The 19612-nt window shown below is 38.7% G+C and overlaps 1 protein-coding gene across 1 annotated transcript in view; it reads left to right on the top strand.

The window, feature by feature from the left end:
* ARHGAP29 (Rho GTPase activating protein 29) overlaps positions 1-19612 on the top strand; it is a 75203-nt gene that overhangs the window by 50151 nt on the left and 5440 nt on the right. The window contains exons 13-21 of the mRNA XM_027862620.1: positions 5642-5832; positions 6907-7028; positions 9036-9134; positions 10944-11104; positions 15679-15867; positions 16146-16283; positions 17984-18195; positions 18588-18858; positions 18994-19102. Coding sequence (XP_027718421.1) covers positions 5642-5832; positions 6907-7028; positions 9036-9134; positions 10944-11104; positions 15679-15867; positions 16146-16283; positions 17984-18195; positions 18588-18858; positions 18994-19102 — 1492 coding nt within the window. The remainder of the gene's footprint in view (positions 1-5641; positions 5833-6906; positions 7029-9035; positions 9135-10943; positions 11105-15678; positions 15868-16145; positions 16284-17983; positions 18196-18587; positions 18859-18993; positions 19103-19612) is intronic.

A 19612-nucleotide genomic window follows, 5' to 3' on the forward strand; every position in this document is an offset into this window, starting at 1 on the left:
TCGGTCTATCTTACATTGGGATGTATAATTAATATGGCTACTTAACCAGCCCTTTATCAACACTATAATATTAGTTACTGTTCTTGAATACTTGTTAAACCTTTTTTTTAATTAATAAATTTATTTATTTTTAGTTTTCAACATTTACTTCCACAAGATTTTGAGTTCCAAATTTTCACCCCATCTCTCCCCTCCCCCCACCCCAAGATGGCAAGCATTCTGAATACCTCTTCCCCTAGACTGCCTTCCCTTCTATTTCTTCCCTACTTCTCTTATCCCCTTCCCCTTCTCTTTTCCTGTAGGGCAGGATAGATTTCTGTAACCCATTTCCTGTATTTCTTATTTCCCAGTTGCATGTGAAAACACATTTTTTTTAAAACATGTGTTTTTCAAATTTTGGGTTCCAAATTTTTTCCCTTCCTCCCTCCCCACCCATCCTCATTGAAAAGGCAAACAACTCAGTATAGGCTATACGTGTGCAGTTATGCAAAACACTTCCATAGTAGACATGCTGTGAAAAACTAACTCTATTTCCTTTAATTCTATCCCGCCCCCCATTTATTCTATTCTTTCTTTTGACCCTGTCCCTCCTCAGAAGTATTTGCTTCTGATTACCCCCTTTCCCAATCTGCAATCCTCTCTATCATCCCCCTACTCTCTTGTCCCCTTCCCCTCCTATTTTCCTGTAGGGTAAGACGGATTTCCATACCTAATTGAGTGTGGATGTTATTCCCTCCTTAAGTCAAATCCTATGAGAATAAGATTCACTCATTCCCTCTCACCTTCCCCTGTTTCCCCTCCACTGTAAGAGCCTTTTCTGGTTTTTTTTGTGAGATAATTTACCCTGTTCTACCTCTCCCTTCTTCCTTCTCCTAATATAATTCTTTCTCACTCCTTAATCTTATTCTCCAGACATGACCCTTCCATCTTCAACTCACCCTGTGCCCTCTATCTATCTATCTATCTATCTATCTATCTATTTATCTATCTATCTATCTATCTATCTATCTATCTATCTATATATGTATATACATACATATAATTTTTTCCCTTCAGCTACCCTAATACTGACAAAGGTCTCATGAGTTACAAATATCATCTTTCCATGCAGGAATGTAAACAGTTCAACCTTAATAAGTCTCTTATGATTTCTCTTTCTTTAAACTTTCTTTTTACAAAATGGAGCACAAGATAATTTGGGAACAGAGGGTAATGATCTTCATTGTTTTCATTTTTCTCCGTTGTTTCAGGCCAACCATTCCACATTTAATTTTATTTATTTTCCTCAGATTGAAAATTATATTTTAGGGGAATCAATTAGAGTCTAGTAGTGTTATGAGTTCTTTTTTTATCTGATTTTTGAAATTTACTTCTTTTATTTGGTTGCCTTGAAATAGTTTGACATGTAAAAAAATAGACATAAGCTTTAGAAAAGTATAGGGCTACATCTTTGTCTTCAAGAAGCTTAAAATCTATTTAGTAATCCAGGAGCAACAAATATGAAATAATTAGCAAGTAATAAACCACAGCATGAAATAAAATACCCAGTGGTATGGTACAGAATATTGACGTAGAAGGCTAGAGATGAGAAAGATTGCTTGTGACCAAGGGAAGATAATTTTGGAGGGTGAATATAGAGTTGGTGGTACTCTGCCCTGGACCTTAGAGGATGAGTAGGATTTGGACAAAAGAAGAGAAAAGCATTTTGGGAAAGTTAGTATGACAAGAGTATACAGAATGGACATCAGTGGTAGGAACAGTCTCTGTTTTATCTTGAATATGTTGGTTTCCTTTGAAGGGAGTTGAGAAGGCCATTCTTGGCATTACCATTGATTGGCTTCTCTGCCATTTGAGGCATAAAAGGCCCAGTCTGGGCAGAGTTGGTGTCTAAGGTTTTAGTGGAATTCCCACTGCTGCCTGCTCATTGACCGCCTTTCTAACCTACTGTGGCCAAATATGCTGAATGCTGAAGAGGAATAGAGTAGTGTTTATCTGAGTAGGTAACTTTCTTAACTTTAAGAATTGTAGGTTTTTTTTAAAAAAAAAATTCTAATTCAAGTTGTTTTCATTGCATTCTTACTACTGTCCTGAATCATTGGACTGATCATGCCCCCCCCCCCGTACCCTGTAAACTCCAGTGGGGTCCATATTACCTCCAGGAATAAATACAGATCATCTTGTTGCGTGTTAAAAAGGGTTTTGAATATCTCCTTGCCCTGTCCTTCTCCCCATCTCCCCTCTCATTCAACACACACACACACACACACACACACACACACACACACACACACACTCTCACTCCAGTCACCTTACATCTCTCTCTCTCTCTCTCTCCCCCCTCCCCCTCTCCCCCCCCTCCCCTTATCTCTCTTTCCCTCCCTCTCTCTCTCCCTCCTGTTATTATTTGATCTAATGACATTGGCCTCCTAGCTGTTCCACAAACAAGACACGGCATCTCTTAGCTCCAAGCATTTTTTCTATTGTCTCCCATGCCTGGAACACCCTCCTTTCCCATCTCTGAGTCCTGGCTTCCCTCAAGTCCTAACAAAAATCCCACCTTCTCTAGGAAGCCTTTCTCATTCCTTCTTAATTCTAGCACCTTTTCTATTTTAATTATTTCCCATGTATCTTATATATCATTTGTTTGTACACATTTATTTGCTTGCCTCTACCTTCAGATTGTGAACTCCTTGAAGGAAGAGACTGTTTTTTGTCCTTCTTTTTATCCCTAGAGCTTAGCACAGTGCCTTGCACATAGGAGGCTGCTTAATAAATGTTTATTGACTGGCTAAACTGGAGTTAGACCTGGTCCGGAACAGGCAGCTTTGGGTAAAAGGAAGTTAAGGAAAGGGCAATCATCATGCTAAATTCTTGACTTAGAAGGAAATTAGTTTTAATCATTGCTGAATCATGAAGGGACAGTATACATATGGGAAATTGTTTTAAGCATTATTGTGGGGAAATTTTCACTTACCTACATGCCATTGTAGATGAAGGCTCCTAAAAACCTATGAGTCAGCAGTTATCTGGGTGGGTGATTAGTCACAATACATGTCTGTGAAGGATTTCCAGAGCTCCGGTGACAAGTCACAACGTTTTTAAGGTGATTCTCTTTCCCTATCATCGTTCTGTCTACAGTTTTGATCTTCACTTTATTACAGTAAGCCCCTGGAGAGTAGGAATAATGTTGCTATTGTTTTTGTGTTCCCGTAGTCAGCCCTTGATGAGCCTTGTGGATAAGTAAACTGAGGCTGATTGTAGCAGGGTTACATTTTCTATAGCTACTTTTCCATCTTATGATAAATGTTAGATTTACAATGCCTCCCTTTTCCTTGTCACGAAAACAGTCTAGAAAACATTGTTGCCTCTATTTTCCAGGCTCTTGGCATACTCTCCAACATAGAGCATCAGGACTCTAGTTCACAATATACTCACTTTCTAGCCTTTTGGGTAGGGAGGCAGAGAAGGCTGAATGATTTATGATCAGGTTTTCTTCATGTTAAGGGGGATGTGATATTACAATTCCCTGCTGATATCTACCAATAATGAAGATTAGCAGAGTGTGCCAGTATCTTGCCTTGGATTCCTAATCTAGACTTTTTTCTTTTTTAATAGTTACACTGTGTTATTATGTCATATTATTAAAACATGCAGTCCCCCTCTGGAACAAGTATGAATACAAGCAAAATCTATAATTTTCCAAGTAATAAAAATTATTTTAATATGTTACACCTCTAGAAGTGGCCCCATAGATGAAATTTGTTGATCACAGATACAGATGTGCATCAGCCAAGTCATGAACTTTAATCATAACGTTGTAGTTTTAATTTCCATTGTTTCTTGGACACATACATACACATGCACATGTGCTCACAGCACACTGTATATTACACATACAATATACATGTACATGTATATTATATACATAATATACATGTATGTGTATTATGTATATAATATGCATAGATGCGTATTATATATCTTACCTATGCCAGTGCGGAGATTTTTCAAGTGGTGTTCTTGCTTTTTAAGATAGTACTTTTTTCATCTAGCTAATGAGGAAAAGTGGTGAGAAGAAATGTCAAAAAGATAGGGTATAGAAGAGAGAGTGTGTATTGTGATTTTATTGATATAGGGAACTTCCAGTGTGAAACTCCCACTACCAAAACAGGTCAGGCCCTTTTCTACAAGGTCAAAGTTCTAGAGAGTGGCCTACAACACTGAAGGATTTAGTGACTTGCCCCCAGGGTCAAATAGCCAGTCTGTGTCAGAGGTAGGAATTGAATCCATATCTTCCTGGCTGTGAGGTCTGACTTCTTTCCACTATAATGTTCTGCCTTAAGATTTCATAAAAATAAAAGGTATTTCTGCTTTTTTCTATTCACTCATTCATTCATTTGGTCTGGACTTCTGATTTCTGGGTTTGGAAAACTGGTATGGAAACCCCCTACACTAATGTAGAAACTTTGTATTTATTTAATTTGTGCATTGAAGCACTGTGGTGGTAAAGTGGAGGATACATTACCAATTTTTTTTAATTCTGAATTTAACAAACACCAAAAACATTTCCATATACGAAATAGAACAGAAAAAGAGAATTTATGTGAAAACAGGAATTTTTCAGTCTCTCCACATACCCCCATGCAACTCATCACCGTCCTTTGTATGAGATTAATTTTTAATTCTTCAGAGACTGCTGGAGTCCGCATCTCACTGCCTTCTGGCAACTATGACAGAATGCTGGTCTTAAAAAATGGGCTTTTGCTTTCATTATAGTTGGGGTAATTAAAAGAGCTTTATAATTTCTCAAAGACAGTCCAATAAATGAATGTACAAATGAATGAAACAGTGAATGAAAGACCTTCTAGATTGGCTATATGGTATTACAAATATATGTTCATTTTCTAAACACTTGAGTTATTTTCAGAATGTATTTGTATAATGAGTGAAATCAGTCTTTTAAAAAATATAATGGTACAGATGAGTAGAAATTTTAGCTGTGAATTTTCCTTTGTTGGGCAAATCTACACAGTAAGAGCATGTACTGTACTTTCTCTTTGCTAAAAATTCTTCCCCTGCTATTTCCATCTTTTAAAATCTGAAATGCAAATCAGAAAGGACAGCAATAGTTGTTAGCTTTTGAAATACAAACAAGCATAACCTAAGTGGAGAAAATGCATGCTGTGCTGACCTGTCCTGCTAGGAGTAGTACGTGAAATTTCCAACCTTCTAAAATTGTTGAAGCAGGGAATTTATGTTATTAACCCAAAGTTAAGACTTTAGGCAGGAGGGTGTGTAACTGGACAAGTAGAGTTCTGGGGGACACCCCTCCGTGTTAAGTTGACACAATTGGAGAGAATTAGGATTTCTTCTGAGAGGTTACTTTTAAAGTAGGAAAAAACCTCTCCTCTTTCCCTCCTCCCCGCCCCTTTTAAAGTAAATTTTGCGGAAAATCATCAAGTCTGTATATCAGAGATGTCTAGATGAATAAATCCTAACATGCTTTAATGAGTCCTCAGAGGTGACAGTTTAGATGTTGTAAATAATATTGTGCGATGTTACTTTTAGCTAAGTACATTTGAAGATCTTTTTGTTAAAGGTTTCTGATTGTCCTTATGCTTTATCTTTATTTGACAAATAGGTCATAATGAACCTCTTCCAGATGCAACATGAGCAGCTTCTGTCTCTTCCAGTTAATTACCAGTCTCTCTGTGAGAATGCCAACTCATATAACCCCGGGAGAAACTTTGTGGACTTTGTAAAGGCAAAAACTTCACCTAAGGAGGATGTTTACCGTAAAGCTATTTCTTTTGACAGTTTAAAAATTGATGGGTAAGAATTAATGTGTTATTGAAATTTGGTAAAGGGGGCTCATTTACTGCCAGATACACATCCAGTTTGAATCGATTTATTCCCTTTGACACGAGCTTCAAAATAGGATCTTTTTTGTCTCTCCTTTTTGGAAATAATGCGTGTGTTGAAAGTAATAGATTATGTGTTGAAAGGGATTTATTTTTCCTCCATACAGGTAAAAATAAAGGGCTGCCATTAATTTTGAACTGATTTTGTTTAATTCAAAAACATTTCTAAGAAGGGGAAACTAAGAACCTTAGACCTAATCACTTTTGAGTTTCTGGAAAATTAGTAGAAAAATTTGGATATAGTTTAGCTCATTGGATTTGTTAAGTATTAAATGGGCGCTTATATGTTTAACCAATCATAATTGTATGTTCTTTAAAATTTTTATATGGTACTTCTGTTGATTCAGTAAATATTTGCGGAGCGCTCTCAGCTTTATGCAGAGATACCCAGATACTTTGGGATATTCACAGTTGATATATAAGACATGCTTCCTGCCTTCATAAGATGAATAGGATAGTAAGATATATGATGGTGGTGCACACTATTACATAGAAAGTGCATTAGAGAATTGCAAAGCAGCCTGTATGTCAGGTCTAAGAAGGGATTAGGGAATTTTCATCAAGAAGGTAGTACTGAAGATGAACCCTTGAGGATGGGGGTAGTATTGTTCAATAGGGGAAGAAGAGGAGGAAGGCCATTCCAGAGAGGTCAGAGGACTGCTTAGGGACAGAAGGAAGAAGACAGAGAGTGGTTTAGATTGACTGGATCATAGCCAGTATAGGAGGAAAGGAATAATATGAAAGAAATTAAAAGATGTAGTGGTATCAGATTGTGGTGGTAGTATAATTTTTTTGGATTTCTATAGCACTTAAGCCACATTATACTCTTAATGTGAGTTCTGATTTAAAGTTATTTTTTGAAATTCAACCGTATAAATACTGCATTATGAAATTAATGTGCTTTTGGAATATTGAATATAAAATAAATAATAGAATTTTCCCTCCATTGACAGGCTATGTTTGTTCTTATATTTTTTTTTCCCAGAGGGCCACCCCCTTGCAGATCATGGTCACTCGTTAACCAAGGTGGTGGAATGTACAGTGATACAGAGAGTGCTGGAGGAAGCAGTGAATCAAGGTCCATGGATTCACCTTCTGGCAGTCCAGGTATATGATTTTTTTTTTAACTCTGGTACTGTTGGAGAGTTACAAATAGTGATAAAATTTAAAAGATTTAAAAGTGAATTTTATTGATTTTCGTTGATATTTTTTATCCCAAACTCTAACTTATGTCTAGTGCTCTTATTTCTCTGCCTGAAATGTTTCTAAGATGTCCTAACTTTTTTCTCTGATGTCACAGTTTGTATATATAAGATTTTTGTAAGGAACTCCCAGATAGAAATCTGTACCCATGAGACTCAGGTGACATCTGATCCACACCCCTACCCTTCCTTCCTTCCTGAACCATCCCTTGCTCTTTTAGGTTGGTTTTTGTGTTTGCCTCTGTCAGTATCCCTGGCCCTTCCCCTTCCCTTTTTAGCGACTCTGAATTCTGGGGGAGTGGTAGTGCTGTAGTCCTCCTTTGGTCAGAAAGTGCTGGAAGCAAAGCTTAAGTTATCTGTGCAAGTACTTGTGTAATTGAGCTTCATAAGACATATGTGAGTAATTTCTAGGAATTAATTACCTTCCACATTTTCCTGGTAAAACTGCTTCAGCCTCTTTTAGTAAGGAACCTTAGTGCTTTTCACATTTCCATGATGTATTCAATGTGACAATCCAAAGGCCACCATCAATTGTGTGTTTCTTTGCTATAGTCCATTCTGATGGCGTAGGGACCAGGACATAGGGGTTGGAATATAAGTTTAACACCCACCAAACACCAGTGCTCCATTTAAAATGGTCATACTGAGAAAGGGGGTAGAGCCAAGATGGTGGATTAGAAGCAACGCGGCTGAACTGTCTCAGCATTCCTCTCCAAACAGTTTAAAAATATCGCCTCACATCAAATTATGAAGCAGCAGAATGGTGGCAGTAATAATGGCTGTAGCAGCAGCTTAAGGAGATCTCAGCCCAGAGAAAGTAAAGGGTCAGCTGGTCAGAAAGTGATTACAAGGGGACCCTTTGCTGGCATTGGGTGCAGCTGGTGCTAATTGGCGATTTTGTTGCCCATTTACAATTCTGGGTTGCAATTCCAGGGTGGAGAGGAGCTAGGTGGGATGGGGGTAGGGGGGTGGAATCAGTTAAAAGGGAGAAGGGGACCTTGTCACAGTTTATTATATTCATATATCATAGTTTATTTTAGTCATTTTCCGATTGATAGACTTTTACCTTGTTTCTAATTTAATCATAACACCTTTTTTTTTCTTTTTTTTTTTTACAATATAACCTACTGTTAGTTTGAGAATTGTCTGTATTGAAGTTGGGGAGTGGAAGCAAATCTTTTATGTTGAAACTAGTAGAATATTGTAGCCTGTGAGACTCTGTGTGTGCTGTGTTCACATGTGTTTATGCATACTTAATTTGTTGTTTGATCAGTGTACTACTCCCTCCACTGATGTAGATGTACACTGTAACTTTTCTAACTTAATGGTGGCTTTTCTAGAGGTTCGTTGGCTAAAAAATTTCATCACTATGCAACTCACCTAGCGATGCAGCCCTTGGTCTCTGGTCTGGAGTCTGTCCCCAGGCCTTCCTGATTTGAAACACTGGCTTGGCCTGCAAGAACCATAACATGAGAAGGCACCAGAGTAGGCCGACTTTAGTGCAATACACACACACACACACACACATTAGTTACTGATATTTAAATAACCCATTTTACATTCTGCAAAATGCCTTCTGTGTATATAATGGCATTTGATCTTCACAAAAGCTCTTTGAGGTAGATGGTATAGGTGTATCCCAATTTACAGATGAGGAAATGGAGAGGTTACCTTGCCTATGACTACATAGCTGGTCAGAGGCAAAACTCAAACCAGTTCTTCCTAGTTCCAAGTCCAGAACTCTAGTCGTTATGTCACACACACACACACACACACACACACACACACACACACACACACCCTCTAAAATTCAACATAAATTGTCCTTTATAAAATGAAATCCTTATTGTTCAAATGAAAAATCTCTGTAATTGCATACACAAGAAGTTTTACTAGGTCTGTCTTTGTGTAGGAGCGTTTAAACGTCACCTTCCTCGAACACCATCAATGGGGACTATGTCATCTGCTGATGAGCTAAATGAAAGAGAGCCACCTTCTCCTTCTGAGATTGGTATTGTACATTGTACTTTATTTGATCCAATTTTAGTTATATGAATTATAGCTGTAGTGTATAGTAATGAATAAGACTTGAAATCTTAATATGAAAGTTGTATTTCTTTGGCTATTTATGCCAAATATTAATAATTTTTATAGTTCACATTTGCAAAGGCATTTTACACTTTAGAGAAAGTTTTCCTCAGAGCATCCCTATTAGTTGTAGATAGTATATAGAACATTATCCACATTTTAGAGGTGAGGAGGCTTAACACTCGGTGAAACTGTGACTTTCCCAAGGTCACACACCTGGTAAGTGATAGAGCTAGGTTTATTTATTCCTGATCTTGGGGACTTTTCATTACCCTCACACACTGCCCTTCACCAGACATGATGCTTTTAAGATAATACAAATAATTAGACCCCAAATGTGATTTGACAAATGTGTTAGCTCTAAGAATATTTTTCAGAAATAATTATTGCATGATGTCAGGGACAGAGACATAATGATGGATCAAAAATTCTGTTTTCATTAGACTAATAATGCATAGCACTTAACAGTTAAAGCAGTCCTATTCAGGGGATACAGTTCAAAACTCTGCATCAGGGAAGTGTAATTCTTGGTAGGGAAACTAATCAGATATGAAAATTAAAGAACATTCCAGGAAAGTAGTCATCTTGGTGACCAAGTTTATCTCACATCTGTTCATTTGATTAAGCACATTATATTACAAGCCTGAGGACCAAAAATCAATCTAAGAAGATGTTTTAGATATTTCTAGAGCATTCAGAGTTAGTAGAGACAGAAAGGACCTTAGACATCATCTAATCGAATGGTAAGGAAACTAAGGCCAATAGAGGGGAGAAGGATCTTACATAAGACAACACAGTATTAACAGAGGTAGGATTTGACCCTATGTACTCTGACTCCAAAATAATTTCTGTTTCTAGGTTTGTACAGTCATATCAGTAGGAAATTTCCTATCCCAAAAATAAGTTAATGAGCCTGTCTGATTGGGACTACATTAGATCTTTGGTTTAATGATGATGAAGATGATGATGATGATGTTGATGTTAATGATGATGGTGACACCATGACCTTTGCCTGAAGGAGCTCAGCTTGCCTTTTTTAAGGATAAGAATAGGCACATGCCTTAAACTGAAACAGAGAAGGAAAAGATACACTACCATATTATAATTAAACTGAGAAGAAATGATTGGTGTCCTCTTGGAAAGCCTGTGTTAATTAAGAGTAGGACTCAATGTGCAAATGAGGAAGTTGATGCATATGTTGATCTGAAGAGCATAAGGTGAATCAGTAGGAATAAATTCCTGATAAAATTTTTAGTCTTTTAGTTGATTTTATCTTAAAAGTCTTAGGTTGGTGTGGTGATTAAAAAAAGTTTTGGGGGGGGTGCAAATCTATCGGATGATATTATAAACATGCTACTTTGTCACAAGTATTGAAAAGTGCCAAGAGATTAAGATCATTGTTAAGTTCCTTAAGACTTATCATATGCTTCTGACCAATACTTTGATAAATATTGCTTTAAGATCAACATAATTGTAGTTTAATGAAATATTTTTTAAAAATAGCATAGGAAACTGGCCTCACATTATAAAAATTAGAAATACCTTTGCAAATGTACTTGTAAGGAAAATAATTTTGTTGCTTGCTTTAATGTCTTCTATTGCCAGTCTAAGTTAATTGCATGTTGTATTACCATCATTTTTTTTAAAGATAAATTTTGGCCAATGAGCATATTTTAAAGTCAAATAATATCTCCCTAGAAATATTAATCAATCATTTAATTTTTCTTTCAAGCCTCAAGTGAGCATCTAGCTGAAATTAGTTCTCCGGGACCATTTAGAAATGTCATCAAATCAAAAGCTGCTCTTAGCCATAAGTTTCGGAAGCTAAGAACGCCATCCAAATGTAAGGAATGTGACACCTTAGTTATATTCCCTGGGGCAGAGTGTATGGAGGTAAGAAATAACAGAAAATAATGCAACTTCTTGTTGTTTTTTAAAATGTTTTTAAAGATGTACTATAATAATTTACTGTTTTTCATAGTCAGTACTCCGTTAATAATTGAAGGGCTGAATATCTAAACTGAATAATTACGGAGTAATACAAAAACACTTTGATATTTCAGTGGGTTGGGTCCATGATCTCACTGATGTGGGTTCTCTCTCCACTGGTTTGGATTATAATTCTTTCCCCTTCTCATTCTATGTGATTATTGTCTCTCTTCTCATGTGTCTCCCTCCTCCTGATTTCTTGATAGGTAGCACAAGGGCTTTTGTCTCTTCTCTCCACTCTTGCTAACTCACCTCCTTTTCTGTCCCTGATAAGATAGATCCTTTACTCACTAAATGCACGTAATTCATTGAAATAGCGCTAGTGTCCCTCAATACCTTTTGTGCATCTCTCCATTGCCCTTTGCATGATCTCTCAGAGAGTGGGTTGTTACTCCTTATGTTGTGGGGAAACTCTGCTATTAGGAAGATGAGCCTTTGTTTTAGGAAGATGTTTGGAATCTTTGAAAGTAATGCATTGTTTCCCAAATCATTCCAAACCGCTCATTTCCTTATGTTTTTTTCTGTTGTTGTTCAGTCGCCTCAGTCATGTTTGACTCTTCATGAACCCCTTTTGGGGTTTTCTTGGCAAAAATACTAGAAGAGTTGGTCATTTTTTTCTCTCGCTCGTTTTATGGATGAGGAAACTGAGGCAAACAGGATTAAGTGACTTGCCTAGGGTCACACAGCTATTTAAGTGTCTGAAGCCAGATTTGAACTCAGAAAGGTGAGTCTTCCTGACTCCAGGCCTGACACACTATCCACTGTGCCACAGAAGTCAGAGGACTTTAGTAGGGGGAAGAGGAGGCAAACTCAGATTTCTAGCATTCTTCCCATTAGACTTCCAGTTTAGTCTGTTGGTCAACAAACATTTATTAAGCTTGTGCTTTGTGCCAGGCACTGTGCTAAATGTTAGTGACACAAAGAAAGGCAAAAGATAGTCCTTGTACTCAAGGAGCTCACAGTGGATAATGGAGTGGGGGTTGGGATGGGGGAGCAGTGAGTCACCACGTAAACCATACAGGTAAGATCTATACAGGTGAGTGAGGGTTGTCTCAGAGGGAAGGTGCTGAGATTGAGGAGCACTGGGAAAAACTTCTTGGCAGAAGGTGCATCTTTAGCTGAGATTTGAAGGAAACCAGAGGACTAGGAGGGAGAGATGAGGAGGGAGAGGGTTGATGGAGTGTCATGTGTAAGGAAGACAAAAGAGGCCAGAGTCATAGGATGGCAGAGTAAGTGAAGAGAGTAAGGTGAGAGAAGACTGGAAAGACAAGAGGGGAGCAGGTTATGAAGTCCTTTAAAAGGACTAAGGATTTCATATTTGATTCTGGAGGTAACAGGGAGATGACATGGTCAGACCTGGGCTTTAAGATCATTTTGGAAGCTGAGTGGAAGATGGACTGGATTGGGAAGAGATGAGTCAGGACAACCAACCAGAAGTCTATTGTAATAATCCCAAGCATTAGGTGATGAGGACCTGCACCAAGGTGGTGAAAGTGTCAGCATAGGAAAGGAGACATGTAGGGGAAATGTTATGAAGGTAGAAAATGACAACACGTGACAACTGATTGGATATAGAGGGTGAGAGTGAAGATGTGAGTCAACACCTAAGTTGTAAACCTGGGTGACTAGGAAGTTAATAATAGGGAAGTTAGGAAAATAGTGAGGATTAGGACAAGGAGAATAAGTTCTGTTTCACACATGTTTAAAATTTTTACAGGCCATCCAATTTGAGATTGTGTCTCCCACACATTCAGTTTAAAATATCCAACCAGTATTTGGTGCTGTGAGACTAAAGTTCAGGAGAGACTCAGGCTAGATATATAGATTTGGAAGTCATTTTCATGGATGGTTAAACCCATGGAAGACAATAAGGTTACCAAGAAAGTATAGGAGGAAATGAAGAGGATCCTGGATGTAGCCTTGGGAGGACTCACGATTGAGGGATGTAATATGAATAGTGATTCTGCAAAGGAGTTTGAGAAGGAATATTCAGAAAGGTGGTAGGAGAACCAGGAGAGAGTAATGTCACAGAGGAGAAAGAATGAATACCCAGGAATGAGAAAATGGTTAATAGATAGTGTCAAATGTAACAGAGAGGTCAAGAAGGATTAGAACTAAGAAAAGATCATCAAGCTTGGCAGTAAAGAGATCAGTGCTAACTTTGGAAAGAAGAATTTTCAGTTAAGTGATGAGTTGAGAAACTAGATTGCAGATGATTGAGTAAATGAGAGGATGAGGAAAAGAAAGCAATGAGTGGTCGATAACTTTTTTCAAGGACTAACTTGAAGGGATAACAGGGTCAGGTGTGTGATTTTTTTTTTTTTTTTTTAAGGCTGGAGGGAGACCTCGGTGTGTTCAAAAGCAGTAGGAAAGGATAGAGATAGTCGATAGAGAGGTTGAAGTAGGGAGAGGTGAAGAATGATTGACAAGGTGATCTGCTAGAGTATACGGGATAAACTGGATCATGGGTATGTATAGAGGGGTTAGCATTGTCAAGGAGAAAAGCTGCCTCAGCAGAAACTGGAGAATGGTGTAAAAGAGCTTTGAGCTGAAGAGAAAGAGGAGTTAATGGCCTGTAATCTTAGTTTTCTCAGTAAAACAAGAGGCAAGGTCTTTAAGCTGAGAGAACAAGATGGTGTATAGGAGAGTTGAGGAAGTAAGAATATATTTGGAATAGATTCTTTGGGGGGTGAGATAAGGAACCAGTTTAAGCAGGTTAAAAGAATTTGCCTTGCCTGAAGTAAGGCCCAAGTTGAAGTTGGATAATATGAATTTATAGTGTACTTGGTCAGCATGTCTTCCTTCATGGCACATGAAGGATCCCTCAGATTGTCAATACCTTGGGAGTATTAATGGGGATGGATGGCCAGAGTAATCTCGGATTGGTGTTTAGCAGTAGGACCAAAGCAGTGAGAGATTCAAGAATAGATGACGGTACAATGTGCAATTGATTGGGATAAGTAATTAATTGCTTAAGAAAATGCGCGGAAGTAGAGGGATTTGGAGCTTTTCAGGGCTCTGAAGAATGAGTTTAGGAGTGGTAAGGCACAGGGAGAGATGGAATGATAGGAAGCTTTGGTCAGATTGAGGGATATCTTGAGTTTGGGGTTAAGGAGTTAGGACCCTGATGAATAATGGTAAGATCTGGTGTGTAGCCATCCTTAGGTGTAGCTAGAATGGAGTAAATGAGTAGCTGATTAGGAAATTTAGGCATTGAGAGGCTAGAAAGTTTGAGAGAGCATCAAGAGGGACATTGAAGTGCCCCAGCTTAAGGGCAGGAATGGGGGAGCAGAAGATTCAGGCACTGAGCACCTTGGGAAGATGTACAGAATAGCCATTGTGATTTGAAAAGGATAGATAGAACATATTAATGCAATGAATTTCAAAAGAGCAAAGGTTACTTTAGTGATGGTAGGAAGGAGAAAGTCTAAAAGCATCAGTGGGGAGCATGGAGTATTCTAATGCCCTCTAAAGAACCAGTGGGTCAGGCAGGTAACAACCAGTGCTGGAGAGGGTGGCCAAGGATATAATATCTCCTGGAGGGAGCTAGATTTTGGAGCCAGTGGATAGAAGGAGTATGAGAAGAGGGATGAAAATGAAGTGAAGTTTATTCTCTGTTGAACAGAAAGCCTGCAGGAAGGAGGCAGAGGGAGATTGGGATGGGGCGTGGTAGATTAGAGGAGGTTGGGCATCATGAGTTAGTAATACCAGGGATAGGAAGAATAACATGGTGGAACTGGTTAGCCATGGTAGTCGTGGTGGGTGGCAGATGAATTATATTGTCACAGTTTTGACAGGGTGCTATTGCTAGACAAGATTGAGAGGCACAAGGTCTTGGTTACTTGTCCTGATCGTCCAGGCTGGCTGGGCAGGAAGGTAGAATTGGTCCATTCCTCTCCGCTCTGCTCTCCTCTCCCCATGCTATTTGTGTGGCTTCCTCCAGGGAGCCCTTTGCAGACATCTTTCCATTTAACAGCAGCTGCTTTTTGTATTGTGGTATGGCATCAAAAGCCACAACCTGGAGTCCTGCCAGTGGTCACTTGGGTCCTTGTCTTGCCTGTGACATTACTTAAAAATCCAAGAAAAGGTAAAGTCTCCCCAAATGACTTCAACTTGCCTTGAGACACTCCCACACCTGTACCTTCACCCCTTACCTGCGCATCACTGACACTGGCTGTGTGACCCTGAGTATGTTACTTAGTCTCTCAGTAAGTACTTGGAAAAAGCTCTTTCTGAGATGGGGCTGGCCTGCTTCAGCAGAGGGGGTTTCCTTATCCCTTAATCCATTTCTGATCCCTACAATAAGAATGTCAAATTTATATGATTAAGTACCTGCACCAAGTCTGCTCTTTGGTTATTGAACAAAGACCCCACAGGTAATTTGATGTTTGTAGATCATTTAGGTTTTATTTCTGCATTTGTTGTTAATATTTTATATGGCTCTAATAAATCACTCTACAGAATCTCCTTTCTTGTAGTGCTCCCTTGTGTGCCATAAAACGTGTTTGGAAACGTTAACCATCCAATGTGGGCACCAGAGACTTCATGGCAAATTACATCTATTTGGTGGAGAATTTGCTCTGGCTGCTAAAAATGCTCCTGATGGTATCCCTTTCATCATTAAAAAATGTATATCAGAAATTGAAAAGAGAGCCTTGCATGTGAAGGTATATTTTAACTTTGGTTATTTAAAATTTTAAACCGTAACAGATTTTGTTTTAGTAAGCATTGAATAGATTTTGTTAGAGAAAACCGTCGTTCAAATATTATGTAACCAATATTTAGTTTTCTAAGAAATAGTATCTTATGTAAGTTTAAACCACTTAATATTTTCTGGAATGTCAATCTGAAATATTTATTTCTTGGTGAAATCATCGTATTGAAATTCTTGTACCAAAGGAAACTTTTTTTTTTTTTTATACTTACTCTTTCCTTCTCTTTTAAGGGCATCTATCGGATGAATGGCGTTAAATTAAGAGTCGAAAAACTCTGCCAGGCCTTTGAAAATGGAAAAGATTTAGTAGAATTGTCAGAACTCTGTGAACATGATATCAGCAATGTTCTTAAGTTATATCTTCGTAAGGTAAAGAATCTCCACTTGAAATTTACTTCAAATTGAAACAAGAATCTCTGACTGTCTTTATTATGAGGGAATCTATTCTTTAATCATTCCTTACGATAACTGTTTAGCCCTAGAATCACTTTTTGCTGGTACAGTATATTGTCTATAATATGAAGTTCCTTTGAGCACTTGAAAGTCACCAGCTCCTCTCATCAACTCCAGTTAAAAGTAACCGGGAATTAACAAGAACCTCCAGCAACTAGGAGTGAACGATATCAGATTTCCTCGCAAACTTGAAGAAGACCCCAGAGGACCTGGAATCATATTCTGCCTCTACTTCTTTCTCTGACTGGGACCATAGCCAAATCATTTTACCTTAATTGGCTTCAGTTTCCTCCTTAGCAAACTGAGGGGCTTAGACTAAATAATTTATAAGGTTCTTATAAGGTGCTTAGATGCAGCTGGCAGTACAGTGGATAGAAGGCTTGGGCCTGCTGTCAGGAAGATCTAATTTGAATCTGGCCTCAGACACTTAGTTGTGTGACCCTGGTCAAACCACTTAATCTCTTCCTGCCTCAGTTTCTTCAACTGTAAGATGGAAATAATAATAGCACCTACTGCCCAGAGTTGTTGTGAGTATCAAATGAGATCTTATTTGTGAGAAGACTTTAGAACAGTTCCTGGCATATAGTAGGTGCTCTGTAAATACATATTCCCTCATTCCCCCTCCCACATCCTTTGATCTTTAAAAGTAACCAGGGCAGTTGCCCCAGAAGGAGTTAACAGTTCAGTGAGGGAGCTACACTGAGTATTTGAAAGAGGCAGAAGAGCTACATTATCTGCAATACTTGGAGCATCAGAGAACCAGAATTTCACTGTAATTCTTACTATTGAACCAGAGAATCCACAGTGCTCAAAATGCCCATGGGTCAGTAGGTGGAAGAACATTTCATTCGTGAGATGAATAATGATGTTTTGAGGGGAGTTTTTCTTTTGACTGTCTCCTGTGGAATTGGAGTTTTGTTTCTCAATTGGCTAAATAAGATGTGTCCCAGAGCTAGTTAGTTGCAGGGCCAGGATGTGTACCCTGATCCTCTGCCTCCCAGTATGTTCGCTTAGTGTTCCCTTTGGAAAGACTGTTCTCTCACTCTCATTTTTCAGCTTATACACAGTAAGGCTCTGTAGTCTTCTTTTCCCCTCCTTATACACTAGTAAGATAAAGTCATGTCATAAACCAAAATCAGCCAATTAGGGTGCAGTGGATTTATCCAGATCCAACCTGTCTTTCAAGGCAGGTCATTTAGGTGACACCCGAGATTCCTCTAGCTGCAAGTACCTTCAGTTTCCCACTGCCAGCCTACCTCTCATAGCCTTTTGCCCTCTTCACTTAGCACATTCTCCCATATATTATAGTCCTTTGTGAAGCCATATTAGTTACTCTCTTGCCCCTCCCTGAATACCCTGAGTAGAGAAGCATCGAGAGATCCAAGCTTTATTTTTTATCCCCACAGCATCTAACCCAATACTTTGCCAATTACTTAGGTGTTTATTAAATGCTTGTTGAATGAACTAGGGTTGAAGCAGAAGCTGGTCTAGTGTTCTAAGGCTTTAATCTCTTTAAAGAAAAATGCTAGATTAAACAGGATATGATGATGACCAGGATAAAAATAGATAGTGTAATGTGCAGGCTGGCATTCCTAATATGTTTTTATTCCTTTTAGTTACCAGAACCCTTATTTTTGTTTCATCTTTATGATGAGCTTATTGGTCTTGCCAAAGAGAGCCAGAATGTAAATGAAGACTCAAAACCAACAAGCCCTGAAGCTGAGAGTGCTGAACTAAGTAAAGTCCTGAAGAAAATCAAAGCTCTTCTAAAAAAACTTCCAGGACCAAACTATAATACTATTGAGTACCTTATTGGCCATCTTAATAGGTAAGAGATTTACCTTAAAGAATATCTCCTTTCTTGTGAATCCAAATGGGCAAATGTGGAGTTGGGTGTCGTGGTTTCTTTTGTTTTGTTTTGTTTTGCTAGTGGGTAGCCTGGAGCAGTAGAAGTAATCTTGGTGGACATGGATTTAGGGTCACCTTTTTTTCATCTAATAACTTGAAAAAACTATTGCTTCTCCTTCTTTACCACAGTTCCTACTATGTATATCTTGTGCTGGTGTATAGTTGGTAGTATGGAATCCTACTGACACCTAGAGAGGTGGTGAAGAAAGATAACTGAATCCAGCTTCATCATTGCAAATCTTTCACCACTTCCTAAGCCAAAAAGAAAGCCTAGCAGACTTGACAGCCCATCTCCCCTGTTTTCCTCTCCAGGGTGGTCCAGAAGGCTGAAGAAAACAAGATGCCGGCCAGTAATCTGGGGATAATATTTGGACCAACTCTGATCAGGCCTCGGCAAACAGATGCCAAGGTTTCCCTTTCCTCACTGGTGGACTGCACTCATCAGGCTCGATTTGTGGAGCTCCTTATATCTTATTATGAGAAGATTTTTGATGTTTCCATGCAACCACTCTCAGCTTCTTCTACCATTGAAAGCCCCACCGTGGAGCCCCAAAAGCCCAACTCATGTCTTGGTTCAAAGCAAGTGAGTGGTGCCGAATATTAAATTACGCCTGTGGAGTTTGTGGAGTTTGCATGAATGAATATCAGCTATTTGACCCATTCCATATAAGTGTATTTACTTTTGTAACCTATTTTTTTTATTCTATTCCATCAATAGGGCATCTCACTTTCTCATAATGAGAGTGTAATTTCAGAAACAGCTACATCATTTGAGGGATCATATGATCATAAAAATGCACTAGAAGGAGCTGATGCATCTGTGATCAGTGAGTAACTATTTGCAAAACTCACTATGGTAGGATGGTAGTGTTCATGGTGGGGAGTAATGTATAAGAAGACTGGAAAGGTAGAAAGGGAGGTGGCAGGTTATAAGGAGCTCTTGCTGCCAGAAAAAGGATTCTAGATCTGTTCCTAGAAGTAATAGGAAGCCACTAGAGTTTTTTGAGTAGAGGAGCAGACATAGTCAGTCCATCTTGTAGAAAATCATCTTTTTCCTGGTAGGATAAAGTGGAGTGGACAGAGCTGAGATAGACGAGTAAGCTGCTGAACTCATCCAGGGAAGGGACAATGACCAGCGTAACCAAGGGGGCTAACTATATGTGATTGGAAGAAGAGGCTGCCTGTATGGGACAGATGTGGCTGCAGGAACAGGAAGGTTTTGGAGAGTGAATGGCAGATCAGGGTCTTCTATTCTCCCTACTCAGCATCTTCAGGCATGGCTGCTGATCATCATTGGAACAGGCGCCAGGCACTTCACCATCTTGGTCTTTCTGCTC

This window comes from Vombatus ursinus, unplaced genomic scaffold (assembly GCF_900497805.2).
Source record: "Vombatus ursinus unplaced genomic scaffold, bare-nosed wombat genome assembly UNPS02014769.1, whole genome shotgun sequence".
Classification (NCBI taxonomy): domain Eukaryota; kingdom Metazoa; phylum Chordata; class Mammalia; order Diprotodontia; family Vombatidae; genus Vombatus; species Vombatus ursinus.